The sequence below is a fragment of the Candida theae genome (assembly GCF_024610275.1).
Source record: "Candida theae strain CBS 12239 chromosome Unknown scaffold15, whole genome shotgun sequence".
NCBI lineage: Eukaryota > Fungi > Ascomycota > Pichiomycetes > Serinales > Debaryomycetaceae > Lodderomyces > Lodderomyces theae.
This window is the reverse complement of record NW_026261353.1, coordinates 167393-183730: the sequence shown is the minus strand read 5'-3', so window position 1 is coordinate 183730 and position 16338 is coordinate 167393. Positions and strand designations below refer to the sequence as shown.

General features: G+C 38.4%; 5 protein-coding genes across 5 annotated transcripts; 1 reads left to right on the top strand and 4 right to left on the bottom strand. All coding sequences in view use genetic code 12, as the record gives it.

The window, feature by feature from the left end:
- Positions 1-363: 363 nt before the first annotated feature.
- Positions 364-1755, bottom strand: KGF57_000643 (uncharacterized protein; the record flags this gene model as incomplete). Its single annotated transcript, XM_051755133.1, has 1 exon — positions 364-1755. One exon carries the CDS (start codon positions 1753-1755, stop codon positions 364-366), a length of 1392 nt encoding a protein of 463 aa, XP_051610908.1.
- Positions 1756-2569: 814 nt separating this feature from the next.
- Positions 2570-3499, bottom strand: KGF57_000642 (Golgi transport complex subunit; the record flags this gene model as incomplete). Its single annotated transcript, XM_051755132.1, has 1 exon — positions 2570-3499. One exon carries the CDS (start codon positions 3497-3499, stop codon positions 2570-2572), a length of 930 nt encoding a protein of 309 aa, XP_051610907.1.
- Positions 3500-6448: 2949 nt separating this feature from the next.
- PHR2 (1,3-beta-glucanosyltransferase) lies at positions 6449-8143 on the top strand (the record flags this gene model as incomplete). Its single annotated transcript, XM_051755131.1, has 1 exon — positions 6449-8143. One exon carries the CDS (start codon positions 6449-6451, stop codon positions 8141-8143), a length of 1695 nt encoding a protein of 564 aa, XP_051610906.1.
- A 231-nt stretch (positions 8144-8374) lies between these two features.
- Positions 8375-10684, bottom strand: BFA1 (Bfa1p; the record flags this gene model as incomplete). Its single annotated transcript, XM_051755130.1, has 1 exon — positions 8375-10684. The coding sequence occupies one exon, from the start codon at positions 10682-10684 to the stop codon at positions 8375-8377; it is 2310 nt and encodes a 769-aa protein (XP_051610905.1).
- Positions 10685-10894: 210 nt separating this feature from the next.
- GSL1 (Gsl1p) lies at positions 10895-15679 on the bottom strand (the record flags this gene model as incomplete). Its single annotated transcript, XM_051755128.1, has 1 exon — positions 10895-15679. One exon carries the CDS (start codon positions 15677-15679, stop codon positions 10895-10897), a length of 4785 nt encoding a protein of 1594 aa, XP_051610904.1.
- Between the last annotated feature and the right edge of the window lie 659 nt (positions 15680-16338).

Genomic DNA, 16338 nt, shown 5'->3' with positions numbered 1-16338 from the left:
TCACTCTTCCTCCCCCTCTATGGCTTTTTTTTTTCTTGATATGTCAAGATGTTGCAAAAGGTCGTAAATGTGGTTTTGCTTGTGCAGATACGCCGCCTCTGGTTGGCAAATCGTTTTACTCTTTGTGTTTTGTAACCACTTGGAAGAAAGAAAAAAAAAAGGGGGAGGGGAGTACCTACTTCACTCTTTTATTGGTATGGAAATGAAGCTACAATGTTGGTAGAGGTGGAGTGTGATATACCGGCGTTTGTACAGTCAAAGAATAAACACTCTATCTACTACACGTAAACTATACAGACATCCAACCTCTTCAAAATCTTTTCTCCTAGTTGATGCACCCTTGCCGCCTACAGCACCCACAACTTAATTCGATTCGCCATGGGTCTGTCTAATAGCCTCATCAATAGTCTCCTTAATTTCAGCTTCAGTAGGTTCTTGACTTGCCTCTGTATTTTGTCTTGGTTGTGGTAAATCAGCAATATCTTGAGCAACTTGAGGATCTTGATGTTTTCTAGCACTGATAATATTTCTAATAGTAGCATCACTATAAAACAATCCATATCTTCTAAATTGTTTAATCAACTCTGCAGTCAGTTTAGTGTCCAATCCTTCGGCAAATTTAGCAAATGTGTAACCCAAGACGGCAAACCATTCGTAATTCAAATGTAATTTGAAATCTTGCGGGTTTTCCTTGGCTTCTTTTTCCAATTGCTTAACAGTAGCTTCCATATACTGTTTAGTCAATGGAGTGTTGAAACCTTCACCTTCCTTCAAATGAACACCCAAATGTCTAATGGTGTTGAACAATCCCTTTTGGTGAGCTGGTACTAACCCGCCATATTCTTTAATCTTGGTTTCTCTATAGTAATCCTTGTACTCATCAATAGTGGCTTTTCTAGTTCCAGTCCATCCTAAAGCAAGCAATTCTTCCTGAGTGACGTCCAATTTCACACCACCTGGTAAACGGAAAAGCTTCATTGGATTGAATGCTCCCGTGAACAAAAACAAGAAAAGCACAATGACTTTAAGAATATGGAACCCGAAAAAAAAGCATTGCAACGTGATCGAAGTTGGCTCTTCCAAGTCCCTGAGCAATTCACGTTCAACATTAACAAACCCAACTAATTTGGCAAGATAAGCAAGAAACTTGGTACCCCAGCTCGTCAACCCAATACCAGGAGTAGGACTAACGAAATCTGGCAAATCGGTATATAACCAGCCAGCCAACAATCCAAGAACAATATACCACGTCACATAATCAAACTTCCAAACTGGCAAAATCAATTGTCCCGGCCAAACGTGAACATTAACCAATTCATCACTTGGGATAATCAAAGACACTTGTTTACCTGCATCATCATCAAACAACAAATTACCATCTTCGGTCAAGTACCCCGGATGAGTAGATTTCTGAAACCCAATTGGCTGTGGATGATAAAAAACACTGGGTCTCAATGCAATTGGCAACGTCTTGAAAATTTTAAACAAATCGCCAAATGTCGTCTTGGTATTGATTTGGAAACAATAGTCTCGTTCTTGATCTTGATTGAATCGGATATAGATATCCAAGAATGCAATTTCATCACTCTCTTTGTCTTTAATATCAGCGCCAATAGCAACATTGTTATCATTGTCATCATCATTGTCGTCGACAATTTCCTCGATTTTAGGCTGAAATGAAGCCGTATTGCCGGACTCGTGTGCACGAACACCAGATGATGTACCTGATGATGGATTGCCGGTGGTTGAAGACATTCTTTGCAACTGATGTATGTGTGTGTAAGAGAAAAGGATAATTTGTCCGGTCTAGACTTTTTGAAAAAAAAAAAAAATAAATAAATAATTTTTCGCCCTTCGCTGTTGTTGTTGTTCTTGTTGTTGTTGTTCGTCTCCGACGACGCAGCTCGAACGGAGAGCGGGTGGCGTACTAAGCGCTTGCTCTAGGTTGGCTTTTAATTTTCTTTTTTTTTCTTTTTTTTTTTTTGTATTGTTGTTCCAGTGACGCAAAAAGTATACTTTATTTTGTTGTCCCGTTTACGTTATTGTACTAGAGTGAAGATTGCTACTGTCAAACGACATAAATGGAGTCGATAAAGGGTAGATTGTAGATTCTAAAACACACAGTTCTGCCACCGTTGTTGTGTCAATGAGCATCCTTGTTATTTGTTTTCATCTAAAGATGAGTGTATACTTCTTATGAGCCTCTCTGTACAGACAATGCGAAACCGTGTACGTTATTGTAGTAGAGAAGGGAAAAGAGGGATTGGCACTAATGATGAGACTGGGGATGTTAGAAGCAGTATGGCAATTTGTGATAATGGTTTAACGGCATGTTTATTCTGGCTGCATTATAGTGCTCGATTGGATGCACTGTAGATTGCATAATGCAACAGCGTGTGCACAATCAAGTTTCAATCAACATAGTGGTACTCCATTCGATAAACATTCAATTGAATCGTGATGGCCATCAAATTTATGCTGAAGAAGTGTTTTTAAATTGTGATAGCCTGTTCTCTGAAAGGCCTTTCCATTATGTGCATGTAAAAAAAACCACCTAGCGGTGGTGACTTTATTCATTTGCAATCAATTTCTGGATATTCAACACTTGCATCACTAAATCAGGTTCAGTGATTCTCTTTCTCTTGATATCAGTCATCAACGGATGGACAAAACTCTTGAACTCCATGACTACTGATGCTACCTTCCCATCCAAGTACTGTTGTTGAAACAAGTTTTGTTTCTCAATTGCATTGACATTGGTATTACCATTTTCATCACCACTGGCATTTTCGCTGATACCATTTAAAACACCACCACTGCCATTGTTGTCGCCACCCCCATTGTTGACATCCCCATTAACAACCAACTTCGACAAATGTTTATCGATATTAATGATTGAAAGATAGCAAGCAGTGATCTTTTGCAAGTTTTGCAAACTTATTGGATCCTTCAACTTGATCAAGTGTTCGAAATCCTCAATTTGATCATGCAACAAGAGTTGCAATTTAGCTATACTCTTCAACTCAATCAATTGTTTGCGCAATTCAAGAGCTGCACCAATCGACTGATCCATACTGGCAAACTTGTCACTATATTGGCGCAATTGCAATTTGAATTGTTTTAAATCTTCCGATACTGAATTGATCAAATCATCGCCTCCATTTATCGATTTACCTAGTTTGATATAGTCGGTATAGTCGTGGTTGACTATATCTAGTAGGTTCTGATTCAATGTGGATGAAAGTTGTTTTAGCTCTTTGATTAGAACATCGAGGGACGTGAACCGATGCGATTTATAGAGAAATTGATCAATTGCACCGGGGTCGTTGTTGAAGTTTTTGAAGTCGGTAGTTGATATAGATACAGGGAACGGAAAGTCTTCTTCTTCTTCTTCTGCTTGTTCTTGTTTTTGTTGTTGTAGTTGTGTTTCTTTTGCGAAATCTCTTCCTCTATCTAAGTTATTGTCGAATGAAGGTGTCTCGAGATGTTGCTGTGACATTCTGTGTTTGATTGGTGGGTATAACTAATGCAATTTGTTCCGATTGGTCGCTCCTTCACTTTAGTTGAATGAAAAATCCAGTACTGGGAGTGGTAGCGTCTACCAACTTTTTCAAACGGGCTAATTTCTTGGACCATGTTTTACATTCTCGAAGCAAAGATGACTCGGTTAGTTACATCTAGTCTATAGAGTATTTTTGAGCTGCTCAATATACGTATAAGCTAGTTTTCTCGTGATTATTTCTCTAAATAACTCTGCACTGATACAGAAGATACTTTTGCAACAATTTTAGCATAAAAAATAGACGCCTAATCACAATTGTAATATGATTCTCTACTTTGACTGAGAATTACCTGGATTACAAAAAAACTAAACTGGAATGAAAAGGTATACATGAAGTTGCTGGGGGACTTCATTTTGCGCTCTATAATTGCCCTTTATTACATTTCGGTTCGAAATTCATTGTCGTCGGCATTTAGGTCCGATCAAAGAGGCAAAACAAGGCTTGATCGAATTAGGACTAGCACGACGTGAGTTTGTGGCTGCAGTGGTTTTTTGCCAAATGTGTCGCACGACGTGTTGAAGTTCCTGCAAATAATCTTACTTCTAAATATAGAATAAACTTCTTTGCTGTGTACGCAGAAAAGGTTATTGGCACTGGCACAGGCGCGCGGGCGGGCGGGCGCGCGGGCGGGAGGGGAAGGGAGAGGAAAGTACCAAAAAGGGCTAAGAGTGTAGCAGATCTAACCAAGTTTGTGCTCCTCTTGTCAAGTTTCCATGCAACCCTTTGATTTAATCAGTCTTCCTGATTTGGGTTAAATTAGATGGTTGTTTTGAAAAGGAGAAGAAAAAGAGGAGAGTGTTTGCTAAGAAATTAGGACGAGTCGCGTTATGCAGCACAAACGCGAAACTAAATTTTTACTTTGTGGTGTTTTTCTAAGGTAAAAAAAAAAGTATCAGAAGAAAGAGAGAGAAAGAGACAAAATGGAAGAGGTAGAGAGATAGATAGCAGGAGAAAGCAATACTTGTGGAAGTAGAGACAGTAGTAACCTATTCTAATTAATCAATGCAGTAGTGTATAATGCAATTGATTAATGTGTACAGTTATAATCTCTCTCATAATGCTTTTTTCTCTCTCTCTCTCTCTCTCTATCTCTCATTTTGGTATTTTTCTTGTCAGGGGTGGCTCCTTTTCTCCATTCATTGACTATGAAAATTTCAAAAACCAACCACGTTTCAAATACTCTCCTCCTCTCTCTCTTGAGTATCGTGTGGACATAAAAAGGCAATGAAACTATCCACATTGCAGCGCTGGTTTACGAACTAAACAACTAACGCTGGAGGCTTTTATTTTTTTTACTCATATCTTTCTACTTTTTGAATGCTTGCAACAAACACAGCCACCAAAGCAACAAAAAAAAAAAAATAGCTCAAAAGGTAGTGTACATTATGATAAAAAATTAGTGTCAAAAGACATTTGTGTTTATTCTTTTTTTTTTAATTGTTTATTGTTTGTCCAAATCCGGGTCTAATTGGACGAGATTTCCGTTACACAAATTCGACCCTTTACTCGTCGGGTAACCATCAGCAATTTTGCCGAAGGATCCAGTTGCGAGCTTTGCGTTGGAGGAAGAGATGGGGAATGGTAAGCCTTGCAAAACGCATATTTACTACCAAGGGAATGAAAGAGGGAGAGAGAGTGTGTGTGTGTGATTGAAGAACACATTTGTAACAAAGAAGAACCGATTGTATCTATTTTATACTTGCTATTGCTGTGCCATCAATGTTACTCTGTTTTTTTTTTTAGCTCTTATAGGTGTTACCATATGAGACTGAGACTGAGACTGAGACTGAGACTGTGTGTGTGTGTGTGTGTGTGTGTGGTAGTAATATCTGACATTCAAAGTAAACGGTAGTCCTGTATGTAAATCATCTCTTTTTCTCCTAAACATTTGTGTAATATTCCAATTTACAAATATTCAGTAATTTTGAGAAAAAAAAATAGTCGTGTACCTTCTACCGTGTATATTCTGTTTCTGTTTCTGTTTCTCCCCTTTCATAAAATTTCCTCGACAAGTTTTTCCAATTATTTACAAAAAAAAAAAAAAAAAACACAAGAACAACAAACAAAAGAGCAAAAGCATTTAGGTATTCCACGTATAAAGTGGTGCTCGTATGCAGTTCAACAGAGAGCCAGGAAGGGACATAGGATGTAGAAGAGGGACTTGAAAGAGGATCACATATTACTATTATTGCATTTGGCTTCTTGTTTTGTGTCTGAAGTTATATATATATATATATATATATTTATATAACTATACATTTTTTGATTTGTGTCTGATTTGATTTTGTTGTCTGTTGTGTCGGTTTGTTTATTTATTTCTTTTCTGTTTTGCTTTTTTTTTTTTTTTTTTTTTTTTTTTTTTTTTTTTTTTTTTTTTTTTTTTTTTTTTTNTTTTTTTTTTTTTTTTTTTTTTTTTTTTTTTTTTTTTTTTTTTTTTTTTTTTTAATTTCTTCATATGTCGGCTGTGTTGCCTCACGAAGAGAGAAAGAGTGTGTTAGTGTGTGTGTGAGAGATGCAAATATAAAAACCCACTTCAATTTCTCTGTCCCGCTCAGTCCATCTTGATTACTCGTAATCTGCCTTCTCCTTCTTCTTAAGAAAACCTTTTACATCCACCATCGTTTTACTACTTTGGAGAACAATCCATCACTTTGCCAAAACTCATTCCTTTCGTTTTTCAATAGAAACAAAAAGAAAAAGTCTTCGCCAATAAATCAATCCACCAACCAGTCCCAAGACTTGACTTTTCTTTGCCAATAATTTTTTTTTTTTTTCTTGTATCAACAACAACTCCCCTTAAATCAAGAAAATAATATTTCCACACTACCCACCGCCTCCCCCCCTCCCCTTACATATACATAACATCTAACATAAAACTATAAATTATGTTGTTCAAATCGCTAATCACGTCGGCTTTTATCGCTGCTACTTCTTTGGTCTCCACTGCGGTTGCTGAAGATTTGCCAACCATTGAAATTGTTGGAAACAAATTTTTCTACTCAAACAATGGTTCCCAATTCTTTATGAAGGGTATTGCTTACCAACAAAACAACTTGAACTCATCTGACTCGTTTATTGATCCATTGGCTGATCCATCCACTTGTAAAAGAGATATTCCATACTTGAGTGCTATCGACACAAATGTCATTAGAGTCTATGCTTTGAATGTTAGTGCTGACCACACTGAATGTATGGAGGCTTTGCAAGAAGCTGGTATTTATGTTATTGCTGACTTGTCGCAACCTGATGAATCCATCAACAGAAAAGATCCTCAATGGACTTTGGATTTGTTTCAAAGATACACTTCAGTTGTTGATGCCTTCCACAACTACACCAATGTCTTGGGTTTCTTTGCTGGTAACGAAGTCACAAACGATGAAACAAACACTGATGCCTCTGCTTTCGTTAAAGCTGCTATTAGAGACACCAAGGCTTATATGAAGGCCAAGGACTACAGAGCTATCCCAGTTGGTTACTCTTCAAACGATCACTCTGCTATTAGAGTTGCTTTGGCTGATTATTTCGCTTGTGGTGATGAAGACGCAAGAGCTGATTTCTTTGGTATCAACAACTATGAATGGTGTGGTAAGTCCAGTTTCAAAACTTCAGGTTACGAAACCGCTACTGAAGACTACAAGAACTTGGGTATCCCCATCTTTTTCTCAGAATATGGTTGTAACGAAGTATCCCCAAGATTGTTTACTGAAGTTCAAGCAATCTTTGGAGATGACATGACTCCAGTCTGGTCGGGTGGTATTGTTTACTTGTACTTTGAAGAAGAAAACAACTATGGTTTGGTTTCAGTCAGTGGTGACTCAGTTTCCACTTTGGATGACTACAACAACTACAAGTCTGAAATTCAAAAAATCAGTCCATCTTCTGCTCAAGCTTCTGCTGAAAGTGCTAGCTCCCTTAGTGCTACTTCATGTCCTACTTCCACTTCTGTTTGGGCTGCTGCTACTGAATTGCCACCAACCCCAGATAAGGACGTTTGTGACTGTATGGCCAACTCCTTGAAGTGTGTTGTTTCCGACAAGGTTGATTCTAGTGACTACAGTGACATGTACGCTTACGTTTGTGCCAAGATTGATTGTAGTGGTATCAGTGCTAATGGTACTACTGGTAAATATGGTGCTTACTCCCCATGTTCCGCCAAGGACAAGTTGTCATTTGTCTTGAACCTTTACTACGAGGACCAAAATGAAAACGAATCAGCCTGTAGCTTTAGCGGATCAGGTTCATTGAGAAAAGGTGCATCCACTGCTTCCTCATGTTCTGCATACTTGAAAGCTGCTGGTTCCTCTGGTGTAGGAAGTATTTCAGGATCAGTCAGAACTGATACTTCACAAGAAACCGATTCAAATGGAACTGGAAACCAAAACTCTGGTCCAAAGAGTGGCTCCAGCGGCTCAAGCGGCTCCAGCTCATCTTCAAGTGGCTCTTCATCGAGTGGATCTTCATCCAGTTCAGGTAAACTGAGTGGTGCCGTGGCTGGTGGCATGATTGGTGTTTCCACTTTGACTAAACTTGGTGCTGTTGCCCTTTCAATGGTTCTTGGTTTCAGTTTCGTCTTGATTTAGACAACACCCATACATAAATATATATATATAAATCACGTATAAATTTTCCCTTTTGTATACATTGAAAACTAAATTAAAAAAAAAAAAAAAAAAAATAGAGAGAGAGATATTAAGATACATTAAAAAAGTGCAAAAATTCATTCTTTTGGGGTATACATTTATATTTCATAATAATATTACATAAAAAAACAAAAAAAGAAAAAAACAGGTTGCACTCTCTGCGCTTGGTCATCATTCCTCCATGATCAATTTCCGAATCTCCCAATAGTAATCCAACTTGACGTCATTATTATCATCAATAAACCAATGATTGGTCTTGCGGTTTAATTTCGCTTCTTCCTTGATGAATTTCTCTTGCAATCTTTGAGATACTGGAGGGACGTGTTTGAGACCGACATCAACATCAGCAAGATCATGGTCATTCGCTATACTATATGGGTGAGATAGTTGTTGCTGTTGCTGTTGCTGTTGCTGTTGCTGTTGCTTGTTCACGCCCAAAGATGAAGATTGGGAGCGAAGTAAAGTGGATCTCGACATACCGAGTCGTGGGTGTTGTTGTTGCACTTGTTGCATTTGCTGGGGCACCACCGAGTCCGCTGATGATGCAGTGCGTTGGGTGAATTGACTCAATCCACGTCGCGAAGTTGGTGATTGAAGAACATAGATTGTGTTTGTTGTGCCACCTGCTCCTGCTTCGGCTAGTACATTGGTACCACCGAGTCTTGGTCTCGTGGGTGAGTACTGATCCCACTGTTGCTGTTGTCGTTGTTGTTGTTGGAGGTTATGATGCTGACGAATAGTCTCCAACGGTTCAATCAAGTCTGGTATATCATCCAAAAGATACTCGTCATCTCGATCCAAATTGATCCATTTCAAATTGATTTCATCATACAACATGTTTCCGTGTCGCTTCCTGCCTGGAAACCCACCCTCGCCATCTTCATCTTCATCTTCAATCTCTTGCAACGCATCGGTTCCGGATTCACCTTTGTATATTGTAGCTTTTCTTCCAACAGGTTCAATCTCCTGCATGGTAACCAATGAAGGCTTTTGTTCAAATCGAAGTAAATCTACTTCGTTTCCCTCCCACCTATTCTGAGCCTTGTTGAATACCATAGATTTCGATCGTGGAAGAGCATTGTTATTGGCAAGGCTACCGCTGTAGGGCTGTCCTAGATTATGGCGAGTTGCTGCATCGTCATTCAAATGTCGTATATGGCCCATTTTCGCATGTGGATGGCGTCGGCGATCATTGCCGTGATGATGATGGTGGTGGTCCGTTGATTGAGAATTCTTTGAATTTGCCTTTGCAGTAGCATTACCTCTACTTTCCAAATTGTCCCTGTCTTTTTCCTTCTCCTTGCGTTCGGCATACTTATCAAGTAGTTGCATCCGCGATTCAGGATCAGGAATTCTAGGCTTATTGTAAAACGAGGGTATGCGGTCAAGTTTGGTGATTACACGATTATTGAAATTAAAGCTGGGCGGTTGTTGTTGTTGTTGTAGTTGCTCATTTGGGTGTTCATGTAATGTATCCACATTTAAGTCCATTGTCGATTTGAATTTCTTGATTGTATTGGCCGATTTCTTACCTAATGACGGCATTGACTGTTTGTGAAATAAATTGTGCTTTGCGACATCAACGGCGCCCATCTTTTGACGCAGTCTCTGCTGTTGATGAATGTGTTGTTGTTGTTGCTGCTGCTGTTTGATCCTTTGAATACTCTCCTCAAAATCAACATCAAACCCATCTTCAAATTGATCATCATCGTCTCTCGTAAGCTCATAGTTTATTGTCTTCTCATTTTCCAAATGATCTAACAAGCTCAAATTGGTACTGGTCAATTTATGGCCCTTGCCACTTTCAATTTCCACACCTTCACGTAGTTTCAAAGTTTGGTTAGGATCTTCTCTATGGCCAAACAATTTGCTCTGCTTATGTTCAAGGAATTCCTTCTGTTCCCGTTCTGCTTCCTTTTGTTGAGCTACTTTCTTTGCAATTAGTCGCTGATTCATTTGTTGGTATATGCTCTGGTTCTTGCTGAAGCACTCGTCCCATCCCTCGAATTCATCTTGTGAAAGCTCAGATGTGACAACTGTATCGTTCTCTTCGCTATATTCACTCAATGCATCTCTTGTTATTCGTTTAGCGCTACTGTTGGTACTGCCCCTCGAATCACGATTGTTTCTTCCAGCACTGAACTTGCTTGATTTTGTGTGTTGTGGTGAAGAGGAGGAAGTGAGTTCGTTCTTGGGCGTAAGTTGAAACAGCGGCAGATTGTTGATATGTAGTTGATTGATTTTTAACGTTTCTACTCCATTGTCGTCGTCGTCCTCAATGTTGCTGCTGTGTTCTCGTTGTTGTCGCTGGTGTTGCTGTTGTTGTTGCTGTTGTTGTTGCTGTTGCTGTTGCTGTTGCTGTTGAACTTGTTGCCTCAGTCCATTGGAAATAAAATCGATTGATTCCACATCACCAAATATTTCATCCTCTTCCCGGTTATCAGCAAACCTCTTTAGTAGATCTGCTTTCGATTGCTTCATTGTACTAGCTACTCTTTGCCTATATCAAAGAGAGATCATAGACAGGTTGGATCTCCCTATAAAAATTTAAAAAAAAAAAAAAAAAAAATTGTTCATAATAATAAATAAATAAATATATGTACTGTATATAAGACTCTGTAAACAAAAAACAATAAACAAACAAAACTCCCTTGCCACACTTGCACTACCCTCACTCGCTCGCTTACTCACTCACTCATTTCCTTTTGCAACAACCACATTTGTCAACTTCTTTTGCAACTTTAATAATTGTGTCTTGAATATTGGTGGAATCACAATTAACGCAATAAAAGTGGCAATTATCAAAACGAAAAGGAAAAAGTATCGAACCACTTGCCAATTTCTTTTCCTCTTTTGCCTTTTTGAAATTATGCCCCGCTTGAATTGTCGACTTGGTTTCAACCAAAACAAGAGACTCGTGTGTAACGTATCAATGTATGGCACAAACAATAATGGAAACATGACCAAGAGTAAAACATGGCCCAAAAAGAAATCAAGTGTAAATTTGTTCAATTCCAACATTTTGATAATCAATTCACGCATATTTTGTGTAATTACTCTGAATCCCAACCCACTACGATACCATTTCCCCGACCACCACGCTCTATTAGTCACATTCTCTCCTCGTTCACGTGAAACACAAGTGATCAATATGAAGCTTGATAAAGCGCGATGAAAACTGAAAACAACCAACAAGGCACTTATCAAATGAATAAAGCTAAACTCTTGCAATAGCAATAAAAATTCAATATTGATGATGTGGAACAGAATGGACAAGAAATGGGCCAATGCTGCAAAAAATGATGCAATTTTCTTTACGCAAAGTGCAAAGACTGGTGCCATGGTCAACGACAATACCCAGATCAATATCAAGACAACAATGTTTAACACGTATGGCACGAATATGGTGATGGCAACCTTGATCAATGGATTGGCCAAATCCAATACAAACAACTTATCCGATGAATGTAAAAACAAGAATGGAATCAAGTACAAGACAAAACTAATCATGGGCGTAGCAACTTCACCAAGTAGCAAATTGAATGTGGTTGAATTTCTTCCCAGCAAGTGTCCTTCAAATTTCTCTCCCGTTAGTCTTGATCTCTCATTCTGACAAAACTGAATCCACGAGGACTCTTTAACTTTCGAATTGCCTCTCGACAACCAACGGATAAAGTCTCTGTAGTCAAGGAAAAAATCAATAAAACTAAATTGATGAGGATTAAACATAAATGGGGCAAAACATAATGCCAATACGGTGATGGCAAACCACAAAAGGGCAATCCGCTTCACAGTCATCATACCAAACAAAATCACCATGAAAATCTCAATTCCACTGTACATCGATAAATTGGCATACCTAGTGTACAATGTAGCAAATGAGATTCTTGAAATGGCAAAATCTCTCCCAGTGGCAATGTATCGTGCTTCCCCAAAGACAAAGTTATCACGCAATGCACGAGAGTAAACTTGACAAAGGAAAACTTCGAAAAAGGGGGATAATGAAACAATGTGCAAAATGACTCGGAAAACAGATCTCACAAACCCCTTTTCAATCAACTCCTGGATAATCAACGGGAGAAACGAAATGAAAAAGCATACAAACACCGAAAGAATAAATCGGTCGATCCAATTCAATACCGGCATCAATGTATGACACCCAGCAACTGGATCATTTTCATCACATTCAACCGTATTATGGTTCAAAGCACCCATATTCATCACCAAAAACATGAAAATCTTGACCGAGAGCATAATGGACAAGTTGTTAATGTGGAACCCTGGGTGTGCGTAATAAAATGACAAGAATCGATCAATGGGTAATTTCGTACCAAGGTAAAAGTATTCTCTTGACAAAAGTTGCTCACCCATTCCAGCACCAATCTTTTTCGTGAAATTGACAATTGATTGAAACCCTAAATCACGTCCCTTTCCACATTGATAGTAGTCAAAGTGCTTAATTCTACCTCCTCGACACATGGCGGTAATGCCAGCATATATATCCTCATTAAGATGCAAACCTCTTTGGGCTTTTGATATGCCTCCTCTTGTTGTCATAAATATCCCATTTAGGAAATCAGGATGTCCATAGTGTAGCTTAGATCCAATTTCGCCCATTGTTCTCGCAAATAAAGTGCCAAATGTTTGCTCCTTACCAGCTGCAATGTCACCTAATATACCAATATTCTGGGAGAATATAAACTCTCTAGACCCAACAATTGCAACTGTGGGGGGTGGCTCCAAAATAGGATCGGCAATGTATCCATGAGACACATCAAGATCCATTTCTTCAAACTCCGTCAATAATGATTTAATTTTCAAGCATTCCTCAACATAATTATCCTGGTTCGAGTCAATAACTTGGATATACTCACCTCGGTAAAAAATGAGGGCATTGTTTTGATTATCGGATTTGCCATCACCCAAAATTGGATTCCCTGATAATCGGATTTTGAACCTTTTACGATAATTCCCGTTATGATCCCGTTGCGATACATCCAACAAGGTTGAATAATAAGTGCCATTTTCCACTTCCAAAATAGCAATCTTTACATTAGGAAATGCTCGAAACAATACGTCGGCATCGTCGGCAGTTTCTGTGGAGAAACTTTGGAAATTTTGCATGGCCACAATCAAACTAAATTTGCGATCCACAAACTCTTGCATCTCTCGTTCAATAAATAAGTCACCCTCACTCTCAAACCCAATGTTTTCACTACGATACAAAATCTTTAAAGCAACTTCGTAATTCATAAACCCAGAAACTGTGCGGTACAATGTTTGACAACGCAATGCCGCCCAGATTCTTGTTCTCAATGTATTCTCAGGTGCTGAATCTTTGAACCCAATACAATAGTAGGGCAAATCCTCATTTTCTTTGGATTTTTCATATTCATCCAAGTCATCGTCATCTTCGTCATCTATTGACTGAATCATTTTGCTATCCTTGACAAACGATCTCCATTCATTGGGATGTAGTTGCTTCAAATACTCTAGCAAAGTCAACTTTGAAAAAGATTGTTCCTTGATCAAATCTTTCAACCCTAAAAGAATCTTCTCTGAGTAATGAGGGATGAGCACCGTGAATGCCGGCATCGACACCACTGGAAACGAGTCTGGAAGAGGACTTGATAATGATTGGGCAAAAAAAGTGATTCTTCTCTCCCATTCCTCTTCTATTTTGATGTATGCCAATAACTTGAATGTATTGTCATCTTCATTAGCAAAAAACAATGGTGGTTTAACATTTCCCTCTTCTTCTTCACGTTGATAAATCAACTTCTTCACTTGTTCAACGGAAAGGATATGCTCTCTAAACATCGAAATGACGATCCCATTCCATATTTGCGATATGACCAATATCAAACTGTTTGAGGAATCCCCATGATAAACCTTGGTCAAGATTCTATCTGGCAATCTTGAGAATATATTTCTCCACGGTGTGAAAATGGAAACTCCCAATGCAAATGACAATCCAACGGAAAAGATGACGTTGCAAATAACATACCAAAGGTATGTGTCAAGAAAGAAAAGGATCAAGTCGGTGAAATAAAACAAGCACAATGTAATTTTAGGCTGTGCTGGACAAAGGAAATGACCATTACGACAATCCAATGACAATGTCGATAAAATCTGAATTGGATCCTTTAAAGAAAGAATCAAAAAGAAGTACGACTCTGAGTACTTTGCTGCAAACACAACCACCCATAATGAAATTGAAAATGCTCGGCTTCTCAATGATAATTTGGGAAATGAATTTGAAAAAATTGAACTAAAGCTACCAGGAGGTATGGTTGCTAAATAAACAAACGTTAAAATGGAAAATGTAAGCAACAGCCCAGATACCACATTGCCCGTGTGGGAATATTGTGACCATGGGAGGAAAATGAAAATTACAACAATTGGCGCAATATTGAAAATCAATAAAATTGCAGATGTAATCAACTTTTTGAAATTCTTACTATTGAGAAATAAGAATTCGGAAATTGCACCAAAAAGGGAGATCAAGGCGGCCAAAGCACCACCTGCAGACACAATGGCCAATCTAACATGCACTAGTGGTGTCCTGTCGGGTGTATAGTCTGCCGTGTATAAGGATGGCGAGTTGAATGACATAAAGTACCAAAACACCGACACGTGAATAATCCATATTCGATTGAAGTTACTCAAAACATGGATCCAAGTTCTCCTCTCTCTATATGTTTTGGATAATGATTTCTTCCAATCTATCAAGTGTATTTCTTTGAATCTATCTTTTCTTTTAAGCTTGTAAACTCTAATTCCATTGTCTAGCCTAATTTTGTATAGTCCTTGGGGACTCCAGAAATGTTGATTGATATCATCGTAACCAATAGTTTGTGAATGGTCAATCTCTTTTCTGCTCCACTTGTCATCTATCAAATCATACTGCTGATCCCTAAGAAACTTATACAATGGTGTGATAACTTTATCTAAAAAGTAGAATCTTTCAAGATCAGGTCCCACGTAGTCCAATGCACATTGATATATGAAACAAATGCACTCAGGCATAAACCTGATATTGTTGGCCTCTCCCCAAATTAGCAAATACAAGGCAATTTGAAACACGTAATCTTCCTCTCGAAACACTCGCAACCTTTGTTTCCATTCATCATTATCCATGACTATAAACTTGTCCTTGGGGGTCCATATTTCATCTTCATAGGGATACTGAGCAGCCATGTACCATTTCTTGTAATTGGCAGAATCACCTCCAATGTAATGTAGATGTAGGGACAACAATGCCTCTGAGCAATTCATTCTACTTGATCGAGAGTCCAACTGCGTCATAAACAACTCGTACATGTTGCTTACATTATCGTCCTGGAATCCAAACCGCCGACCAAGGTTTGCAAAGATGGCCAATATTGTATCAGTGGACACATTGGCTCCGTTGTCTTTGCACCAGGCGTGGTAGGGGCCATCGTTGTAGGCCATTGACAGTGGTGTATCAGTCATTGCTGGGTTGGTGAGGTATTTGGGACAGTGTGGGAGTGTGCGAGGGTGTGTAAGAGATAAATGGCGTTACGAATGCTACAAGAATTTAGGAAGGGCAAAATTCACTTCTTGTCATTTTGCAGCAAGAATAACAAAAAAAAAAATCACAAAAAAATGCTCTCAGCAGGATTCGAACCTACGATCTCCTCATTACTAGTGAGGTGCCTTACCAACTTGGCCATAAGAGCGATTTTCAAGAAAAAAAATATTCATAGGGTTTATCAAAAGCTAAATGTTACAAGTGGAAACTTTCTAATACGGGCCACTCTAGTGACCGTAAAACCCTGTAATCTGTTGAAAATATTAATTTTGTGAAAGCTGTAGGAATAAGGGCTTAGAAAAAGTCAATTAAGCTTTGTTCGGAAATATTGAGGGCAAAAATTAATTGATCTTGCTTGGGTAATATATTTCGTTGAATTTGTTGCAAAAAAAAAATAATAATAAAGACAGTAGTTTTAAAGAGAAGGTACGAGGACTTTGTATAGTTTTTAGATTGTTATGTATTGAGGATGTAGAATTTTTTTGCCCTGAGTGTATTTCTCAGACAATTCGTATATCCTTATCCACTGTTTCTTTTTAGAACAGCTGACAACGATGTTTTGTACAAAATGCAATTATTT